Source organism: Dermacentor silvarum, chromosome 1 (assembly GCF_013339745.2).
Source record: "Dermacentor silvarum isolate Dsil-2018 chromosome 1, BIME_Dsil_1.4, whole genome shotgun sequence".
Lineage (NCBI taxonomy): Eukaryota > Metazoa > Arthropoda > Arachnida > Ixodida > Ixodidae > Dermacentor > Dermacentor silvarum.
The window spans coordinates 271461355-271481653 of record NC_051154.1 but is presented as its reverse complement, the minus strand read 5'-3'; the positions used below and the strand labels follow the sequence as shown (position 1 = coordinate 271481653).

Here is a 20299-nt window from a genome sequence, read left to right as displayed (position 1 = left end):
TTTTTCGGATCCCAAACCATGGGGGCATGCTATATTTTTCTTTTATGAATCAGGAACACGTTATATTCAGGTTCCCTTTTTTCTTACTTCAAACCCACGAAAACTGGTTGTGCGTTAGAATTAGGTAAATATGGTAATTAGTAAAAAGCTTAATTAGTAGAACTTTGTTAATTAGTCAAGTATGCATTTTGATTTTTTGTGCATGTAATGTTCACTTCAATTCATTCAGTTCAAGGAGCAGAATTGTGTTATCTGCATCTAAGGAGGTTGAAAAAAATAAAACATCTGGAGTGGCAATGCTGCTTCAAAAGTGAAGCCAGGCCACCACCATCTTACTCAAGGCACAAAGAGACATCAGGGAATAGTGCAATATAGGAAACGCCTTCTTTTCGCCTCCTTCATGTTTAAGATGGCTGATTTCGCTGTAAAGATCCTATTAAATGTACACCTTTGTTTCACAGGTTTTAGGGGGAAACCTGACTGCCGCGGTACATTTTTTTAGAGTTATTATATCAGCACTCAGCCAAATATAATATTTTTAGCAAGAAACAACGACCTTTTATTTTACAATTAGCATAGTGTTTACATTCGCACAGCAAAAACACTTCAGATGTGCGCGGACTGCAGCCTACACGGCACTCTTTGAGAGTCGAAGTCAGGGCAAGCGCTAGCTTCACCCCTGGTGGTAAACAATAACGGGCACCGCCACTCCAGAAGTTCTTTTTTAAACCTCCTTGTCTGCATCAAGCCATTTAAAAAAAGTTCTGCTTATTCTGAAAAGAAAAGCAGTGTTGTATCAGTGTTGTGGAGTTGGAACCACATATTCTATTCCATTTAGAGCAATGGAGCCTTTCAGTAACTGAACTCCTTAGAACTCCTCGGAGTGGAAATATTTGGGCCATTTCCACTCCGTGGCTCAGGTCAATTGCTTACACTCCACCAATGGAAATGCTATGCTTAATAAATGTTTTTTAAGGGCTAAACAACAAAAGAAGTGTGTCGTAATAAGAAGCAAAGAAAAAGAAAAGCAATATGCTGAGCAATTATGGTCAATCATAACCCGGTCGTCAAAGAGAAAAATATTTATCAATTTAAGGTGGTAGTCCCAGTTTCTACTGGTTTGGACAAACAAAGCATCTTAAAAAACATCTAACTTGTTTGCAAACTGCTTCAGTGTTATTGATCCTTGACCTCCCATGTCTTTGTTAGGTATGTGATGCATTACACACATGCTATAAACAATTAATTCCTTGTTCAAGATGCACTGATTTATTGAGACTGAGGCAAGCCTTAGACTGATATAGTACAGGACTGCACAGCACATCTCCAAAGTATGCTAGGAATGTAATCGCTGCATGTAGCTTTTGACAGGTAGAGTGAAAGCTTACGTTTAGCAGTCCCAGAATCATTGCTGTACTAGACAGTTTCAGCTTCTTGTATATAGAGTTATCATTAAACTCTTTCGAGGAGGTTCCGTGACAGTAAGATTTGCTAGCAGTTTCCTCTCCTTATAAAGAGTGTCACACATGGCAGACCACACAGACCACAGTGGAGGAATCTTCGACATGACATGGTGTGAATTTGCGACGTCACCTTCCACTGCTTTTCCTGATGCAGCAAGGATGCTTGTGTTCTGCAAATGCACACTTGTCCATAAAAGGTTTCAGAATGTAGGCTGCATGCAGTGCGTGGTCTGATCTCTTTCTGCTCTGGTTGCTGACATGAAAAAGCAACCTGATCATTCTATTCCCACTCCACCCCTTCTCATAGTGCTACCGCTCAAAGTGCAGCTGTAGAACTGTCCAGTGAAATAACTTTAATAAACAAATCAATATTGTTACGATGCAGAAGTCACAAATAAAGATGTATTTACAATATATACAAGAGTGGAAACGATAAATAAAGAAGATGGCCGTCGGGACCGATTCCACCGCTACACGTCAAATCGTCTTCTGACTGGCACCACTCTCGGTTGCGCCATAACATAACCCCCGCCTGTAAAGGCGCCATCTCGGCACTATCTATAAGGGACGTAAACTCGCGGCAAAGTAACGTTTCAGCTGAGACACATGCACAACGTCAGTGGGGACAGGCAAGTCCAGCAGGGCGATCTTGTAGTTGACATCACCAAGCTGACACAATATTGTGTAAGGCCCGGTGTAGCGTGGTATCAGCTTTTCAGACAAGCCAACATGGCGACATGGTGTCCATAGGAGGACAACGGAGCCAGGTGGAAATCGAATGTCCCGATGTCGGCTGTCGTACCGGATCTTCTGCATGGCTTGAGACTCAGTGAGCTGGGAGCTAGTAATCTGGTGTGCCCTGTGAGCCCGGGCGAAGACATCCAGAGCATATTTAGTGGGAGCGTTCGTCGAGGAAGGAAGCAAAGTGCCAAAGGGCAGAGTAGGGTGGTGGCTGAATAGAAGTTGAAATGGTGAAAGCCAGTGATCTCGTGACGGGACGAATTACAGGCGAAGGTCACGAAGGGTAACGTGCTGTCCCAATCACTGTAGTCGTCAGAAATGTACATAGACAGCATTTCTTTCAAAGTGCGATTGAGCTGCTCCGTGAGTCCGTTTGTGGGTGGTAGGCGGTGGAAAGCTTGTGCTCGGCAGAACAGGAGTGAAGTAGGTCTTCAACAACTCCGGACAAGAAGGTGCGGACAAAGAAGAGTCAGACAAAGCTTCTTAAGTCTGCGGTGGAAGATGGAACAGGAAAGTTCTGGACAGCGTGAATCTTGTCGGGGTCGAGTTGAACGCCAGCGGCACTGACGAGATGGTCAAGAACAGTAATTTGACGATGTCCAAAGTAGCACTTGAATGAGTTCAACTGCAGGCTGGTGCGACGAAAAATAGCAAGAATAGTCGACAGACGTTTTAGATGACTCACAAAAGTTGGTGAAAAGACTATCACATCGTATAGGTAACACAGACACGTAGACCATTTACAGTCGCCGACCATTTATTTGGACTCGACGGGAACCGTCGAAAAGTCTGAATAATCGAGAGTCCGAAAAAAAAGGATTCGCCAGAAAAAAGTACCTTTATGGTCCCAGTGGTTGGAAAAAATTGTGAATGCGTGACTGTACACATGCACGCGTTCGCATGATCAGGTCAGCCTGTATATCTCACAGTGTCTGACCATCGTTATAGGTAGAGAAGAGCGTCGTCAAGGCCTGCGCTAAAGTCCGCACTCGATGGCTGTGGTGTGAGTGGTCATCGTCATCAGAGTCACTGTTCACTTGCAATGGCTCCAGAACCTGACGCACGATCTCGTCATCATCCAACTCGGCGCAGGGCAAGATGGCACTGTCGAGGTTCGCAAGCTCTTCAAACGTAACAGCAGGGATATCGAGCTCACTGGCACAGGGGTCTTCGATAATGTTCACGTCAGGCGGCATCTCAGCCACGGGGTCCTGGCCTGTGGCACTGTCCTGACTATCAAGGAGAAATCCTGCATGGCGAAAGCAGTTACGCATTGTGTCCACCGTCACTGCCTTCTTGGCATCAGACAGGATGCTGATGGCCGAGAGCACATTCACAACGTAGTTCTTCCCGCAGTCCACACACGACAGCACACGATTCAAAAGGCGCGATCGGTAGTGAACTTTCAAGTTCCTAATCACGCCCTGGTCCATGGGCTGCAATACACTTGTAGTATTTGGCGGCAAAAACTCTAAATCAATCGCCTCCAGACTGTTAATGTGCCCATGGGCACCACAGTTATTGACGAACATGAGCACCTTGCTGTTCTGAAGCTCATATTTTCGGTCAAGCTTCCGTACATACTTTTCGAAAAGATCCTCGGTTATCCATGCCTTAGAGTTTGCCTCATACCAGATAGGCAGCGTCTTAACCCCTTTAAAACATCTCGGATGTTTTGACTTGCCTATAACGAAAAGCGGAAGCTTCTCCGTTCCTGACATATTGCCTCCTACGACAACTGTCAGACGCTCCTTACTATGCTTTCCCCCGTGGCAGGGCTCCCCGGACAAAGCAAGCATCTTATAAGGCAACATCTTATAAAAGAGGCCCGTCTCATCGCAGTTAAAGACGTTGTCTGGAGAGTACTGGCGCAGCAGTGCACACAGCTTGTCAGCATGGTAATTCGACACAACGGTTTGGTCAACAGCCCCACTCTCACCACACATCCGTTTAAATGCCAGGTCGTACCTTTTTTTTTTGAAGGTCTGCTGCCAGCCATCGCTAAATTTAAATCCGGTAATATTCATGCACAGGGCCAGCGTATCTGCTTTTTGTCTGAGCAGATTGCCAGACACTGGCGTCCGAATAAACGTTCGGTGAATGTGGCCTAGCTACAGTGGTGCTCAGCCACATGTTCAGTGCCTCTTCCAGCTTCAGACGGCTGCCACCACGGAAATTTTTCTGTTTCCTGCTTCCCCGCAGACACTTTTTCCGCTGCCTCCAGGATCTTCCCCTTGTTTTTCAAGTAATCGGAGACGGTTTGCTTCGAAATCGAGAACTCCCAGGCAACTTCGCATTGAGCTCGGCCACTTTCCACCTGACGAATATTGGATGCTTTCTTCGACATCGTCAGAGTCTGGTAATTGCTGTGTCTCGGCGCAGATGGCAGAGCCATTCGTACTATGCGACGACTGGACGAGATCGTGTACAAGCAGATCAGGCCTAGCACACAAAGCAAAAGAGTGAGACTCAAAAGTTAGCTGTTGACAAGGCCTAGGTCAAGTAACAACTAACAACGCAAAGGCTGAGCACCGACTTCCAAGTTCACTGGCTTGGCCTGGCCTGCAGTTTGGCCATGGCAGACAGTCAATGAATACTGGACTAGCTAAAACCCGAAACACAGCAACTATTACGTGCAGCTAACAAAAGTATAGCCTTCGAGATCGACAATTGTAACTTGTAAGTGCTGTGTGGATTTAGACATCAGCTATCCAACCATAGCAAGCGCAACTTTTCAGTGCTGGCAACCTAGCAAAATGTAAACATCGCGGTCAGCTTATCGTGTCATTGGCATCGCGTCTGACCAGGCAGCCAGAGTCCGGAAAATCAAATGGCGAGCTGTAGGGCATCTAAACTACTGGTCGTGGTTATACATTTCAATGGGACGAGTGGTGGTGCAACGAAGGTGTTCGAATAAACGAGCATGTCTGAATTTTCAGCGTCCGAATAAACGCTCGGCGAGTGTACAGCCGCAAAGTAAGAGGCCATCATTCTTTTGAAAGTTGCCGGGGCATTACAAAGACCGAACGGCACAACCTTTAATTGGTAGAGGCTGTCAGGTGTTATGAAGGCAGTTTTCTTGTGGTCCATGTCATCTACCGAGATTTGCCAATAGCCTGATCGAAGGTCTATGGATGAAAAGTACTTGGCAGAGCATAACCGTGGCTGTGCAACTGATGGACTATAGAAGCTGTGGGGTAGCTCAAGCTGAATGACACTAGACGTGCAGTCAAAGAGGGCTGAATGGGTCGACAAAAAGTCTAAGCCGAGTACAGTCTACGCTCGATACAATGGACCCACTTACAACAAACTTTCGGATATAATGGGCCATATTTCAACCTTAGTTTGCTCTACCTATTTTATTACCACAACGAAGTTTTCTTTTAACGCACCAGGCTATAACGGACTATCGGCTACAGCGGACGAAATTGGCGGCAATTTTCTTCAAAATCGGTTGTATAAAGCGTACTCTTGCCATGTCAACACAGGCTGACAACAGATTTGCGAGGGTTAGCCGACGATCGCGGTCTCAATCTCGCCGTGGGCGTGCGACGGAGGAAGGCGGGGCGGAAGTGTGCAGTCTCTTTTGAGCGCGAGGCACGGAGAGAGGGGTAGGGAAGGGGCGTTCACCTCTGGCGGCTGCGGCTCACGGCGTGGCCGTACCTTGAAAGCGATCTTACCTTGAAAGGACAAAGTGCGCTCAGTGCCGGTAACTTCATATGCGCTGTGCATTCGACGTTTAGTTCGCTTGCTGCTGCTCATGTGCATCCTGACTGCACCGTTTTGACAGCGACTTTTCATGTTCATCGAGCGAGATATGCTCATGTTTACCTGTGCGCGCGTGACACCATGCTTGTTAATTCAGTTAGTAAGCGAATGTGTACAACTTTATATGGCTGTTAAGTCTACTATCCTTACTTCGTATAACTGTTTACTAATTTGCTATCGCAATCGATGCTTCACTTTTCGGGTGAAACTGTGACTTTCTCTCTTTTTTTCGCGACCAAAGTTTCGGAAGGGAGGCATTTCAGATATTACGGACTTCGGATAAAACGGACATACAGTAGAACCCCGCTGTTACGTTCCCGGGTGCTGCATTTTCCCGGCTGTTACGTCGTTTTCGACCGGTCCCGGCACAGCTCCCATAGAACCCAATGCATTGGTAACCCCGCTGTTACGTCGCAACTGTGGGACTGTTCCCGCATCATACGTTGCGAACTGGCACCCCGCACCGGCCCGAGCAGCCATTTTGACTTTTCATGTTGCTTGGCTTGGTTGCTTGACGATGGGATTGACTGCCCAAAGTGCCGGGGGCGACACTCATGACGTATTTTCAGTTTCCGCCAGCAAAAGTGTGGCCCTTCAGATCCGTATTTTCTATCTAAAGATGGTGTCTATGATGCGTTACGGCCCTAAAATTGGTTTTGGCTCATAGATGTTCCGTATAAAGTCCAAGAGCGATAACGCCGTCGCCGCACGCCATACGCTGCATGAGTGAGTAAAAGGGTGCGAGGGGAGCCGATGACCGCGTCTAAATCTCGCGCGCGAAAGAAAGAAAAGCAGTGAGGAAGCGCGCCTTATTCAGTTGCACTCAAGGCACCAGCGAGGGAGCGAGGGGGAGGGATAGCGGGCAGCGTTATGCTCTGGCAGCAACTGCGTACTGCGCGGCAGCGCGCAGGCCGTATCTTGAAAGTGATCTGCGTTGGGGGCAGAGTCTAAGCAGTGTAGGCGCGTCGGCGGCTCGTAGCTTTGTGCGTGCTGTGTGTTCTCGGCGCTCAGTTTGTGTTGAAGCGATAGACAACAGCACAAAGGTCACTTCGCACGCTTCTGCAGCGGCGCTCAAATTCCTCACGCCAGCGTTTGACAGCGCGTGTCCGCACTCATTGAGTGTGATGTGTTCATGTTTTCCTGTGGGCACTGACACCATGCTTGTTAATATAGTCAGAGTCCTTCCATGTTTTTCTGGTCACGAAACTCCGCCGTCACGCTATGGGAGAGGTTCATACGCCGCCCAAAGCTGCCGCGACGCGGCGCCACTGCGCACCGGAGGGCACCGTTCGCGTACCGAAACGCTTGCGCAGTGCGAGGCGAGCTGAGTGATCGGGTGCGTTCTGTGCATGTGCTGCGCTATTTTTCGAGTGCTGGACTGTTTAGTTGAAGTGGCGGGGTGGGACAACGATGCCGAACACGTGTTGCGTGCCGGGTTGCCGTTCCGGCTACAAGGGCACGACCGGTAAGGTGTCGTTGTTCCGTTTGCCTATTGACAAGGAGCAGCGCGAGAAATGGAAGCGGGCCATACCGCGGCAGGAAGGTGGCGGTTTAACTTCGAATCGAAGTATACGCGTGTGTGCGCGAAACATTTCGACGCCTCCGACATCGTCTACAAGTGCCCTCCAGCCAGCTAGTCGCTCTCCTCCAAATTGTGGAAGATCATTTGGAAGTGTACACAGTTGACAAAACTGCCTGTTCTGATGTGTACATGAATATTGTGGAGAATGTTTTGATGGACAGTCGTACTGCTACAGCTGCTGTCGGCTGCAAATCGCACTTCGTAAGCACAACTGCAGAAGTAGTTCAGTTTTTTCTTAAGACCTGCTTGCATTTTTTCACAAGAGAAAAAAACAAGGAGATGCAAGCAAAGGGACGAGCTTCATGTCCAGCAGGGGGTGGTAGGAAACCAACCAGTTGAAGAGGTACCAGTTAAAGGGGCGCAGTAGGAATCACGATTATCGTGTAAAGGTGACCACTTACAAAAAACTGCAATGCTGATGAAGCAGAACAAAGGTGTTGCAAGGTCTGATGAGGGCATTGATGATAAAACACATTTGTTTCATGCTTTGTTGCAACCTCAATTTGTGTTATGCTAGTGTAGCGTAGTTCACATCACAACAATAGCGCCTTCACCACAACAATCTATGAAATGTATAACATTAGAATTCCTTTAAATGCAAATGTTAACAGGATAATATGCATTGTTTTATTTTCCATTGTCCTTTAGGCTATTGATGGGCTACAATTCTTCAATTGCATGTACTTTTAAGTATATAAGCAGCTATAAGTAAGGAGGTTATTAGCGCACTGTTAGCTATATTTGCATTATGATTTGTTGAGCAAGTTGTGTGTGCATGATTAAGTAACAGCTGAAGTGGAATGGTGGTATCTCTAACCAGCCATTTTTTTTAATTGCTGTATTTGTGATGTGGCTACTTGTGTTCGTTTGAGAGTTGTTTTGCCATGTGTTATGAAATGCCTATGCTTTACACTTTCTTGTGTATAGAAACAATCTTATGCATTGTGCATTTATTGCTATTCGTTTGCTGGTGTTTGTTTCCTGCCCCTTAATACATATCTCTCACGTTTGATGTTTTTTCTTTATGCTTATTATATCATATTATTATATCTTTATGCTTATTATATCAGTGCTTTTAACAACTTCTTGCATTGTGAATGGTGGAACATTCATGACCGGACACCTCTTTGTGCTGTTTGTATTTCGCTCCACTTATTTTACATGATAAATAAATGATCATGCTTGTATGTTTTTTTTCACCAACACATTTTATTTCTTTTCTTAATCGAATTATAAAGCAGTTTTTTTTTAATTTTTCGACCATGATAAGAATATCAGGACCGGTGATTACAACATTTTAACATCCTGTAAATAGTTGCGCATTAGGAACCAAAATACCTAGTCTCATCGTTTCTGCGTCGAAACCACGAGCAGCTTGAGTAAGTGCTGGGCTTACTGACGCTTCTAAAAGACTGCTTGCTAAGGCAATTGCCTAATTACAATACAGCTACTTTCAACTGTGCAGGTCCTAACACTTCACGTTCGCCTTAATCCGTTGCTAAAAGCCGCACCGAAGACATTTAGTAGTGAATTTTGTCTTGCATTTATCCATCTAAATCTCATTCAGAAATATTTCGGCATCGTTTTGCAGAGAAATCTGAAGCGCACGGAGCAGCTCAATTTCCTTTTCATTGTCATTAAGTATTCTACAGAAGCAGCCTTTTGCAATAATAATTTCACACTTTTGATCTCCGGATAAGATACTGCCCACAGTTTAACAGAAATTGAACAGCTGTGCTCGGTGAACAATCTGGCGTTATGCGCAACGGAGAGTTGGCGCTTACTTGCGGGGGTGCAACAGCCCATATGTTTGCATCTGGTGATAAGTGGGACCACTGCCAGCTTTGTGCGAATGCGCGATGTCTAATTTCAGGCAAATATTAAACTAGGTGCATTTTAAAAGATCCCAGGTGGTCAAAATTAATCCTGAGTCCCCCACTACGGCATGCCTCATAATCGTATCGCGGTTCTGGCTCAAAATCCCAGAATTTTTTTTTTTTTGGTCCGAGACCGCCGCAAGCTCCATGTTATGAGCGGCTTTTTTTTCGTCCCGGGCGCTCATATCATGGCAGAAGACGCAATCAGGTAGTTATTTAAGCATGTGGAATGTTAAAAATAGTTACGTGAAAGTAAACCGACGGTTGTGGAAGTTGAGAAAGCTAGAATACCGAGGCTGCCCCACACACAACCACAGCGGTAGCGGTGTTCGCATGCCCTCCCATGCACGGTTGCGCCTCTAGCGGCGGGCGCTAGCTCTATATGAAACTGAGGCGGCAGTTTCGTGACCAGAAAAGCATGGAAGGACTCTGATATAGTTAATAAGCGAATGTTTACAAGTTTATACAGATGATAAAACTACTATTCTTACTTTGTATAGCTGTCTACTAATTTGCTACCGCAATCGTTATTCGACTGTCTGGCCAAACTACAACTTTTTTTCACACGTAAGAATTAAAATAATATTGTGTGCAGTTCAACACTACCCCAATTCTCAATTTTTCCTGTTTCCCGGCCCTTAAATTTTTTTTACGGTCTCGTGAAAAGCCTATCAGCGGGGTTCTACTGTATTTTGTCAGATTAGGAGGGTCCGGAGTGACGAGACTCGACTACAGTAAAACCCCGGTGATGCGAACCCAGCTGGTACGAATTTCGGTGTGATACAAATTCGTAACATTCCCCGGCCGAAATACATTATTAACAATACAAAAAAATCGGCTGTTATGAACGTGTTGCCGCGCCACTGCGGATCATACGAATGCGTGAGCAACAGCGCTGGCGGCCAAGCCAGCGGGGCGACCGGCACAGACAAGCCGGCACAGAGGGATCCCGCGCAATCTCTCATTGGTACCCACGTCGAGCGGACCGAACCATATCACAGCCTAGCCGATGCTTAGCGAGAAATAGACGAGGTCCGCTGCAGCAACAACAACCGAGGCGCAGCCCCGACGGTCAAAACGCTCCCTGCACTCGACGTGCTCAGGGGTTCAGTGGCGTGCGAAAACATTCTCAAGATCATGTGCGCGCGCTTATACGCCTTTCAAAAGGCGATCGTTGACGATTTGGGCAAGAAGAAAACGACCCGTTGATACGTTTTTCTGGGGACCGCGGGGAAAAAAAGAAAAAAGAAAGCCGCAGTTTAGCCCGAAAGGTGAAGCAACGGAAGCGCAGCAGCAGCGAGCGAATTAACCTTTGCGCTGTCTCTCGCTTCAACGCGAACTACACGTCGAAGGCACAGCGCATACGAAGCTACTGGCACTAGGCGCACTTTGTCGACATCGCAGTTCACGGGTGCACACTTTGCGCACGTCGCAGATCGCTTTCAGGATGTGGCACCCGTACGGGTGCATATCTGCAACGTGCCGGTCGCTTGTTGCAGTGTACAAGCTGGCTGCACCGCCACATTCAAACGCAACGTAACATGCAGGAACATTATAGATTAGCGAAGTATCACGGGGAACGCCCGGTTATTCGAATACAAAAGAATTTGTGATGGTTACTTCGATCATACCCCGCACCGACAATGCTCTCCGCAGCGCGCCAAATCACGTGGCGGCGCCTCCGACCGGCATTGCTCCGACAAAGCAAAAGCTTAGGCGAGACCCCTCAACGACGCGCAGAGAAAAAAAAAAAGAACCGCGGCGTCACGGCAAGGTCGCCGTTGCTGCGTGGCTCCGGAACACGCGTGTACATGCCAACGTCTCTTCAGCTAACGCTGCGGCTGCAGCGCAGAGGGAAGAAACGGCGGAGGCCCAGTCCGGCCAACATAGAGTTAATATACTGACTCTATGCCGGCCAACGCTCACTTCAACGGCAGAAAACGAAACTTCAGGGAGCTGGCGCCGGGCCGGCGGGAGCGGCGGATGCGCACGGAGACAGGCTTAGGTGGGGGGTCTACAAGGGTGTTGAGAGGGAGGGCGAGGGGAGCCACCGAAGCGATAGAGTTGCCGAGGCCAAATCCACTTCCCTGCCGCCCTCCTACCTCACCTACGACGGTCCCCGCGCGCGCCCGTTGCCGTGTCGCCTCTTCCTCTTGACAACCACAATCTCTCTCTCTCTCTCTCGCCGTGCCTGCGCCGCCCGCTCCCTGAAGTTTCGTTTTCTGCCGTTATCGCGAAGCGAGCGCGGGCAGTCTCGTGGCCCTGGCTCGATATGTGCTTGCGCGCCGTGATATTTCACGAATTGCACCGTTCACACGTGGTGCTATGGTGCACGAATATTTCAGAAATAAGTCCTTCTTTTAATTTGAACAAATTTTTGGGCTCCTTCGTGTTCAAATTACCGAGATTCGACTATACATGGAAGTCAATGAGATTTAGGTCAGGACCGCGAAAACGCGACGTAGCAGCCGAGAAAATGCAGCAACGAGGAAGGTATCAATGGGGTTCCACTATTAGAAATCTTTTCTGCTAAAAATAAATTCATTTTTCTTGATATTGTGTATGTTTTGATGATACAAATTTCGGGTGATACGAATATTTCCCTCTACCCCGCGAGATTAGTATCACCGAGATTTTACTGTATATAACATTGTATAACAAAACACTGGTTAGGAACCCCGTGATGCCAATGCGAGCAGTGCACGAACCAAGCATGGTAGGCGTTTCAACATTGGCGACGCGGAGGGTGCGTGATGCAGCGGGTGTGAGAATTTTGTTCAGGCGTTGGCGCAACTGGGCACTAATCACAGATATGTGCGCGCCAGTCTCTACGAGTGCTGGGACACTGACACAATTGACTACAATGTCCATCAAGTTCTGTTTGGTCGGCAAAGTGATCAGAGGGTTTAGCAGTCAAGTCGTCAATGCAGCATCGCCTCCGGGAGCTGCATCACTTTGTTTTCTAGAGACAGGCGTAGGGGCTGCATCGGGGACGGTGGACGATGAGCCTGCGGCGATAGGGACGATGGTGAATGAGCTGGTGGCGAATGAGACGGGTGATGTTGGAATGACGATGAGGGACTATTCCAAGCGGCACGATCGTCATTGTTTTGCTGTTGTGGTTCAACTGGAGGCTGGTAACGATGATGGCTCTCTTCGGGGTGATAATAATGGTGAATGGCGGTCGTCGAGGGGAGGAGACAGTGTGGTTATTACAATACCTAGCAACGTTATCGATACACTGGCAGGCAAAACAGATTAGCCAATCATCTGCGGTTCGCCACTCGGCCGGATTTCGGTAGCATGCAGGATACCGCTGACCAGTGGATGGACAAGGAGCATTGGACAGCTGTGAAGGGGCAACGGCATAACGAATGAACTCCAACATTGAGTTCTGCGCGGACTATAGCTTGCACAAATGGCAATGTAGGCAAGTTGTTCGGCTCACTGTGGTGGGAAAAAAGACGCTGCAGGAACCATGGCTTCAAGTTCTCGCCGCACTATTCGCGTCAGGTCGGTTGATGATGACGGTCGCTACAGTCCTAGCCTGTCGTCACAAGAGGATGTCACAGCTGTGTTTGGCAGACGTGCGAACAGCACTGCAATGCAGCGGCTCTTGGCCTGCTCAAAGCGCTGACAGTCTTTTATGATGTTCTGTACTGTGTCACAATTTTTGCACATGAGCAGGTTGAATGCATCGTCAGCGATCCCCTTCAGTACTTGGGCAACCTTGTCTGACTCAGCCATATTGCGGTCGGCCTTACGGCACAGAGCCAGCACGTCCTGGACATAAGAGACGTATGATTTTGTGGACCTTTGGACGCGGGTCGCTAGTTCTTTCTTAGCGGCACTCTTCCGCCCGGCGAGACGGCCGAACGAGTCTCTCAGCTTCTGCTTGCACGTGTCCTAGTCATTAGGCTCTTCATGGTTATCATACCACACCTTCGCCGTGCCTTGTAGGTAGAACACCATTAGCCAGAATAATCATCGGATCCCATTTGTTGTGGGCACTTACACACTCATACGTGGCGATCCAGTCTTCTACGTCAAGGTGGTCAGTGCCGCAGAACGTTCCTGGATGCTGCGGCTGAGCCAGGACAATCGTCGGGGTTGCGGCGTTGCTGTGAGCCACGCCATTTCGGGTCCTGTTTCATCCATCATGTTGTCCAGTCCGAGGTGACCACCACTGCGGAGCACCGTTGTCTCTCGTGGGTTGGATACCCCGCACCTCTCGCCAATTTGTTACGATGCGGAAGTGACAGATAAACATGTATTTACAATATATCAAGAGTGGCAACAACACATAAACAAGATGGCTGTCGAGACCGATTCCACCTCTACGCGTCAAATCCTCGTCTTTAGACTGGCACCACTCTGGGTTGCGCCATAACAATATTAACAGTTTTGTCAGTAAAGAATGTCAATTTGGCAGATTTTTGTCAAAATTTGGGACCACATGAGAATCTCTTCCCTACCAAAGTTGTCTATAAATACAGCTACATAGTGAAAACAAATCTTTATCAGTTCCACAGATGAGGCTGTGCAGTGCTACAGACCAAAATAACTTTTGGAATAACTTTCTTGCTACACCATGTTCCACATGCGTCACCAAATTTTGAAAGTGCCATCACATGATGAGAAAGTTTATTTCAGCAAAATTATTTTATAAGACTCTGGGCAAGCTCATACAAGCCACATTTTTTTAGAAGAAAACTGGAGATGGTTGGGCATGTCCTGTGTGGGACACTTGGCAGGGAATGAGCCCATTGTCATTAGGGCCCTTTTGAAGCAGGGACATGATAACACTGTTCAGTGAAAGAGCAAAACACACTTACCGGTGTGGATATGACTTCGCACACCTCGTAGGGGTGGTTGTCCCTGCAAAGTGACATGTGCTCGCTGTTACTATGGTTGTTAATGCACAAAAGTTTCCATGACTACCACTACACCTGTCTGCAGATCCCCGCTGTGCAGTGGAGTTAAGTACAAGACGCGACATGTGAGTCTGTATCAGCAGGCTCATGTGCAAAACGCGTGAGCAAGTGGCAGCCTTGGAAGTCCGCGTGCACACCACAAAACCACAGAATGATGTTTAAAGGCCAACTGCAACAAAATTTCCGGCTGCGTAAGATCCTTAGTTTAAGACAGTGTACATATAGAGTAGCTTCCGTGCAAATTTTAAGGTTCAAAATACGAGTACAGTCAAATCTCCCTACAACGAACGCCACTACAATAAAATTTCTGCCACAACGAAGATTTTCCGATTCCCCATCAGCTGCCCATAGAAAGTAATAAAAAAAAGCATCTTCATAACGAAGGTGTTTTATTCGGTATTTCTGCTTCAAGGAACTTTTCGAGACGAAACTGGGACTGAACTGAAATTGTAACTGCCGAGTAGTCAAATTAGAAAGCCCTTCCAAAGCTGCGATGATCGTATGTCCACTTGAACGAGGTTTTCGCGAACGAAATCAAATTCAAAGTACGAATTTAAGCCACTGCAATCCATAGCTACGTGTGGTCATCACGCGCCTACACGAGACTACATGGGATCACCACAATTGCTGCCGTTTTCTGTGGTGTGTGTCCAGTCGAAATGGTTACGTCAACGAAGAAGTGTAAATTTCTCTCTCGAGAGGGCACATATGATTGCCGAGGCTGAAAGTGGAAGTAAAAAATTTCACAATTTTGCTCGAAAGGCGAAGTATCGATTGCGATAGCAGATTAGTAGACAGCTATACGAACTAAGGATAGTAGTTTTATCGGCCGCATAAACTTGTAAACATTCGCATACTAACTAAATTACCAAGCACGGTGTCACGAGCACACAGGTAAACATGAAAACAACTCACTCGATGACCGCGGAAACTCCGTGTCAACATGCTGGAGTGAGAAGGCGCGGCAATAGCAGCGAGCGAATTGACCTCCGTGCCGTCTCTCGCTTCACTGCGAACTTAACGTCGAAAGCACAGTGCACACGACTCTACCGGCACTAGTTGCACTTTGCCCACATCGCAGATCGCTTTGAAGATGGGGCCTGCAGGGGCGCACAGTTTGTGCACATCGCAGATTGCTTTCAAGATACGGCGGCTACGCCGCAGCCACTGTTGTCAACAAGATGCCAACGTCTTGTCGTCTGGGGAAAATGACAATCCGCTAGACACACTGACTCCGGCCACTGGTTTGAAAGTAATGGATTCTTTTGACCTCATCTTAAATGTTATCATAGTCCACGACAATGACATTGCGATGGCTCTTTTAACGGACTGTGAGACTCGCGTAACGGCTTGCTTGTTGTGAAGCTTAAGAAATCCAGGCTGACCGACTTCTGGAAATAAAACTTCCGGTAAGCGCAAGCTTGCCGACTTTGTCATAAATCTGCAGTGAAATTGCAATATTTCAAACAGCTTCACTGCGACAGTGCATGTGCAGCAAAATGAGTGTTTCGCGATCGGTCGGGCACGCACGTTGGCTTAGGTGTCGGCTGCATGTACGAAAAATGTAACAGCGGCGCGAAATGCATTCGGTCGTAAAGTTGACACTTTAATGACCGCCTTCGGTATGTCTCAACCTTTGCCCCCACGCCATCGAGAAGATTTCCTGGACGATGGTTTAGGCTTCGTTCGCAGCTTTGCCGTGTGGCGTACGTATATACATACTAATTTCACATCAACGAAGCTCTGCCACAATGACATTTTTCGCGTGTCCCATGAATTTTGTTGTAGCGGGACTCGACTATAAATGGAAAAAGCAAAATGAGGCGTTGTTGATACTGAAACACAAAAAAGGTGCCGCCATTACCATTTGCCAGAAATTATGCAGAACACAAAATGTCGAGAACCAACACAACTCCTTGACACGAACTCCGAGATTAGGTGGCGCCCGCGACATGTTGAAAATGTATGATCTGATGTGCTGGGATTAGCATCATATTTGTACTGCTTAGGTCAAAACCAGGCTGCAGCGGCCACATTTTGATGGGGGCAAAATACAAAAATGCCCATGTAATGTGCAGTGGGTACACGTTAAAAATCCCAGGTAGTGAAAATTAATCCGGAGTCTCCCCCTACTGTGTGCCTCATACTTATATCATGGTTTGGCACGTAAAACTCCACAATTTTATTATATCTGCTTAAGTACTATTAAAAAATTACCGGGATTCCAAGATTGCTTTGACAGTATATACAAGATCATCTATATCCAATTTAGCCAAAGTGAGATTTTGTTACAGTTGGCTTTTAAAGGTAGTGAAGCAAACAGAGTTAAACGACAGAGAGAGCTGTTGCTGCTGAAGATGAACTCCAGGCAACACTTCCACGGCTTTTGTGCAAGTGTGCACCACACACACTGTGCACGTCTATCACTTTGTGGTCTTCATTATGTTCTCCCTGCTCATAATACAGCGCGCAGTCTCGTGTGTTCCATCTCATATACCATACTGTACATACATGACAGAATGTTTCTTAAAAGAAAAGAATATGCAGCGTTTCTTTATAAGAATGGCTTGTACTGAGGGTTACATAAAGAAACAGAAAGTAAACCATAAATAAAGACAAAGCACTACATGTACCAAAAATTTTAAGTGCTGCTTGACATTGTGCATCACTAATTGTTGAACACCCCCTAAACCCCCAGTCGCTCACTCCCTTCAACCTCTCTGCATTTGTAACAGAAACCTAAACTAAGAAACAGGCTTGACAATCAATATTCTCCTAAAAAATTAAAAATTAAATTATGGGGTTTTACGTGCCAAAACCACAATCTGATTATGAGGCACGCCGTAGTGGGGGACTCCGGAAATTTCGACCACCTGCGGTTCTTTAACGTGCACCTAAATCTAATTACACGGGTGTTTCCGCATTTCGCCCCCATCGAAATGCGGCCGCCGTGGCCGGAATTCGATCCCGCGACCTCGTGCTCAGCAGCCCAACACCATAGCCACTGAGCAACCACGGCGGGTAATCAATATTCTCCTGACAAAAGCAACCAGAACATGAGTCTTAGCCTTCTGACTACCTCAGATGAGCTGGACTAGTCCTGGGTAAGGAAAAAAAAAGCCCATTTACCTCACAAAAAATGACCTGAGTACATCCACTCATCCAATTCACAGGTGGCAGAGCAAAACATAAGAACCACAGCATCATTATAACCATTAGCATCATTCACCTGTCATCTGCCAGTTCTCGTAGTTAGGGATGGGCAAATATTCGGTACTGTCGAATATTCGGTCGAATAATGCTATATTCGTTATTCGCTTCGATTCGAATTCAGGTATTCAATATTTTCGAATCATTCGGCGCTCCCGAATAGGCAGCCAAAAGCCACGGACGGCCGGTACACATCTCGGAGGCTATGCTTCATGTCATGGCTGCTATACATCAACCACAAATCTCGAAGGCTAAACGGTTTTGCATAAAGAGACGGAGATTTGCGACGCAAAAGAGCAGAAACGGCGCTAGCGTACAACCGAAACGAAGCGGCGCAGTCTGCATCGCCATAGTCATCAGCGGAAATCGTATGTGAATGACAGCACTGACGGAACGATTCGTGCCTATTTGTGCCTTTATTGCGTTTACCGCCGCATAACAACGCGTGGCTGCGGGATTTCATAGTCGCGATCTATTATCGCGTCGATAGCTGCCACGGATTCTTCCACAGAGGTTGCTACAAAAAGTTTCGTTTTGACTCAATACGCACTTCGGCCGCATGTCTAAAAAGCTGCGTAGTGCCCATCCATGATCTCATATATAGCGACCATGATTTCGTCTACAGTTGTTGCAGTGAACAATAGTTTCGTTCTGACTCGGTGCGTGCGTCGGCCGCGTGCTTAGGGTACGGCCATGGTAGCGGCAAAAATGCGCGTGAACGCCTTGCCGCGAAAACCACCGTGGCAAGTACGTTTCCCGTGCGGCAGCGCGATATGATCTCGCACGCTCTCGGAACGCGGAATCACCGTGAGCGAAAAGGGTGCGATCGGAGAGCGTCCAGAAATCCCACCATAGAACCGTCAGATACGACGATCGTCGATTGATAACCCAGCGCAGAGCGGCGGAGGTTCGGTTGCCATGGCTCCGTGAGGTCACCCTCGTCGCTCTTGATTGGTTCATCTCGCGGTGCGTGCCGCAGAAATGGGAGACCCATTTCACACCCCCGATTCCTGCCGCTTTTGCCGCGCGCAGCATGACACGCGCGTTTTTCCCGCTAGCGTGGCAGTACCCTTGCATCGCCAAGTCGCCGTTCATAATCGCATCGATAGCGGCCGCAGTTGCGACAAACAGTTGTTTCAGTTTGACTCAGTGCAAAGCTGTCGAGGATGAAGAGCACCGGCTACATCGCGATGGACATGCGATCTGTTGGCGGTCGGCTTACTGGCGAAAAAATAATCGGGATTTGCGCGCGGTAGTGCAAAGCGTGTCGAAAATGATGGCGCGCGCCGTGGCCGTGCTGCGAAGGAAGTCGTGAGGCCTCAATCGCCGCTGCAGGAGCCAGTCAGTCACGAGATGACGAGAATTGCAGCTTCCGCACTGCTTTTGTGCAAAATAGGAAAAGGATTTGCTCATCCATTACACTAATAAAATCGTGCTGACGTAGTAAGCATTTGCTTATTATTTTCTGGATACCCTGATAATTCGGCATTCGGTTAATTCGGACATTTTTTTTTCGGTCCCATGAAATTCGAATTAACTAGGTTTTGCTGTAATATGCGATATATACTATTCGAACTATTCAATTCGAAATTATTCGACCAAATCACTATTTGCTTCGAATTCGCTTCGAACCTCAAATTCACTATTCGCCCATCCCTACTCGTAGTAGCAATATGAAGCACCACATCAGAAAAACTAGCACTTGAGAATATTATTTCATATCAACTCACATGGAGAAGTCAACCAAGTCAGAAAGACGCAGCGAAGAAACAAATCTGCGTGGCTTTAGTTCAACATTATGCGATATCACAGTGCATTTAAAGAACACAAACCAAGAAGAATCAACACGTTTCTACCTTTCGACATGAATGGTTCATCAGGGCAGCACTAAATATATATTATGCAGAAAACCCAGCGCACAGAACTTCTGTGTGGCATTTTATTTTATATTTTACTGCAAACAGCAGTTATGAGGCATAAAATGGGCTGATCTTGTCTTTTCATTTGTTACACTTTGCTTCAGGCATGAAACAAAGACAAAAAAAAAAGACATCCAACTCGGAATCGAACCTATGATCTTCCGTTTTCAAGCTGTACAGAACATTCTAAACATCACGCTAAGGCTACATTGTGCAAGCAAACATATTTCCATTTGGCGCTGACAAACATCAACGGTATTAAAGCGAATAGCTTTGTTTGCCTCTTTCACACATTTGTGTGGTTGGTGATTAGACTTTCACCCGCTGATACAAAGGCGCCAATGCAAAGGGCGCGTGCTCTCATGTAACTGAGTTGTGGGGCGCATTTGTTGCTGAATACCGGCTAGCTCTATGAGACACATATGGTGTCGCGCATGAGCTTTGTGGCATCTGAAGGATTAGATACTGTGGTGGAGCACTGAGGAGAGGACAGCCCTCCTGTCGCTCTCTCCCCCTGTGGTGCCTGCGGGAGAAGAGGACGGCAGTTACCTGCCACGTTGGCATCGCGGAGTTGGAGGAAACATACACGTCATGAATCAGCTTATGTGTACAGCACCCTATACTATTGCCACAGATGTGCGGCTTAACTGTTCAGTTCTCGACTGAATACGCAACAAAACAAGTGCTACCCTCACTGTAGCACATATTCGCCATCAAGCACATCATTTCTTTAATAGACCAAATAGCTTTCTAGAAGCGTTCGGCTATTCACTTACATTGCCACACATCATCAATTGTTTCTGCC

At 47.1% G+C, this 20299-nt stretch overlaps 1 protein-coding gene across 3 annotated transcripts in view; it reads right to left on the bottom strand.

The window, feature by feature from the left end:
- LOC119437160 (protein CutA homolog) overlaps window positions 1-20299 on the bottom strand; it is a 55742-nt gene that overhangs the window by 7515 nt on the left and 27928 nt on the right. For all 3 annotated transcript variants that reach the window (XM_049660328.1, XM_037704232.2, XM_037704233.2), the window contains one exon: window positions 14267-14309. In XM_049660328.1, the coding sequence (XP_049516285.1) occupies window positions 14267-14309 (43 nt within the window). The remainder of the gene's footprint in view (window positions 1-14266; window positions 14310-20299) is intronic.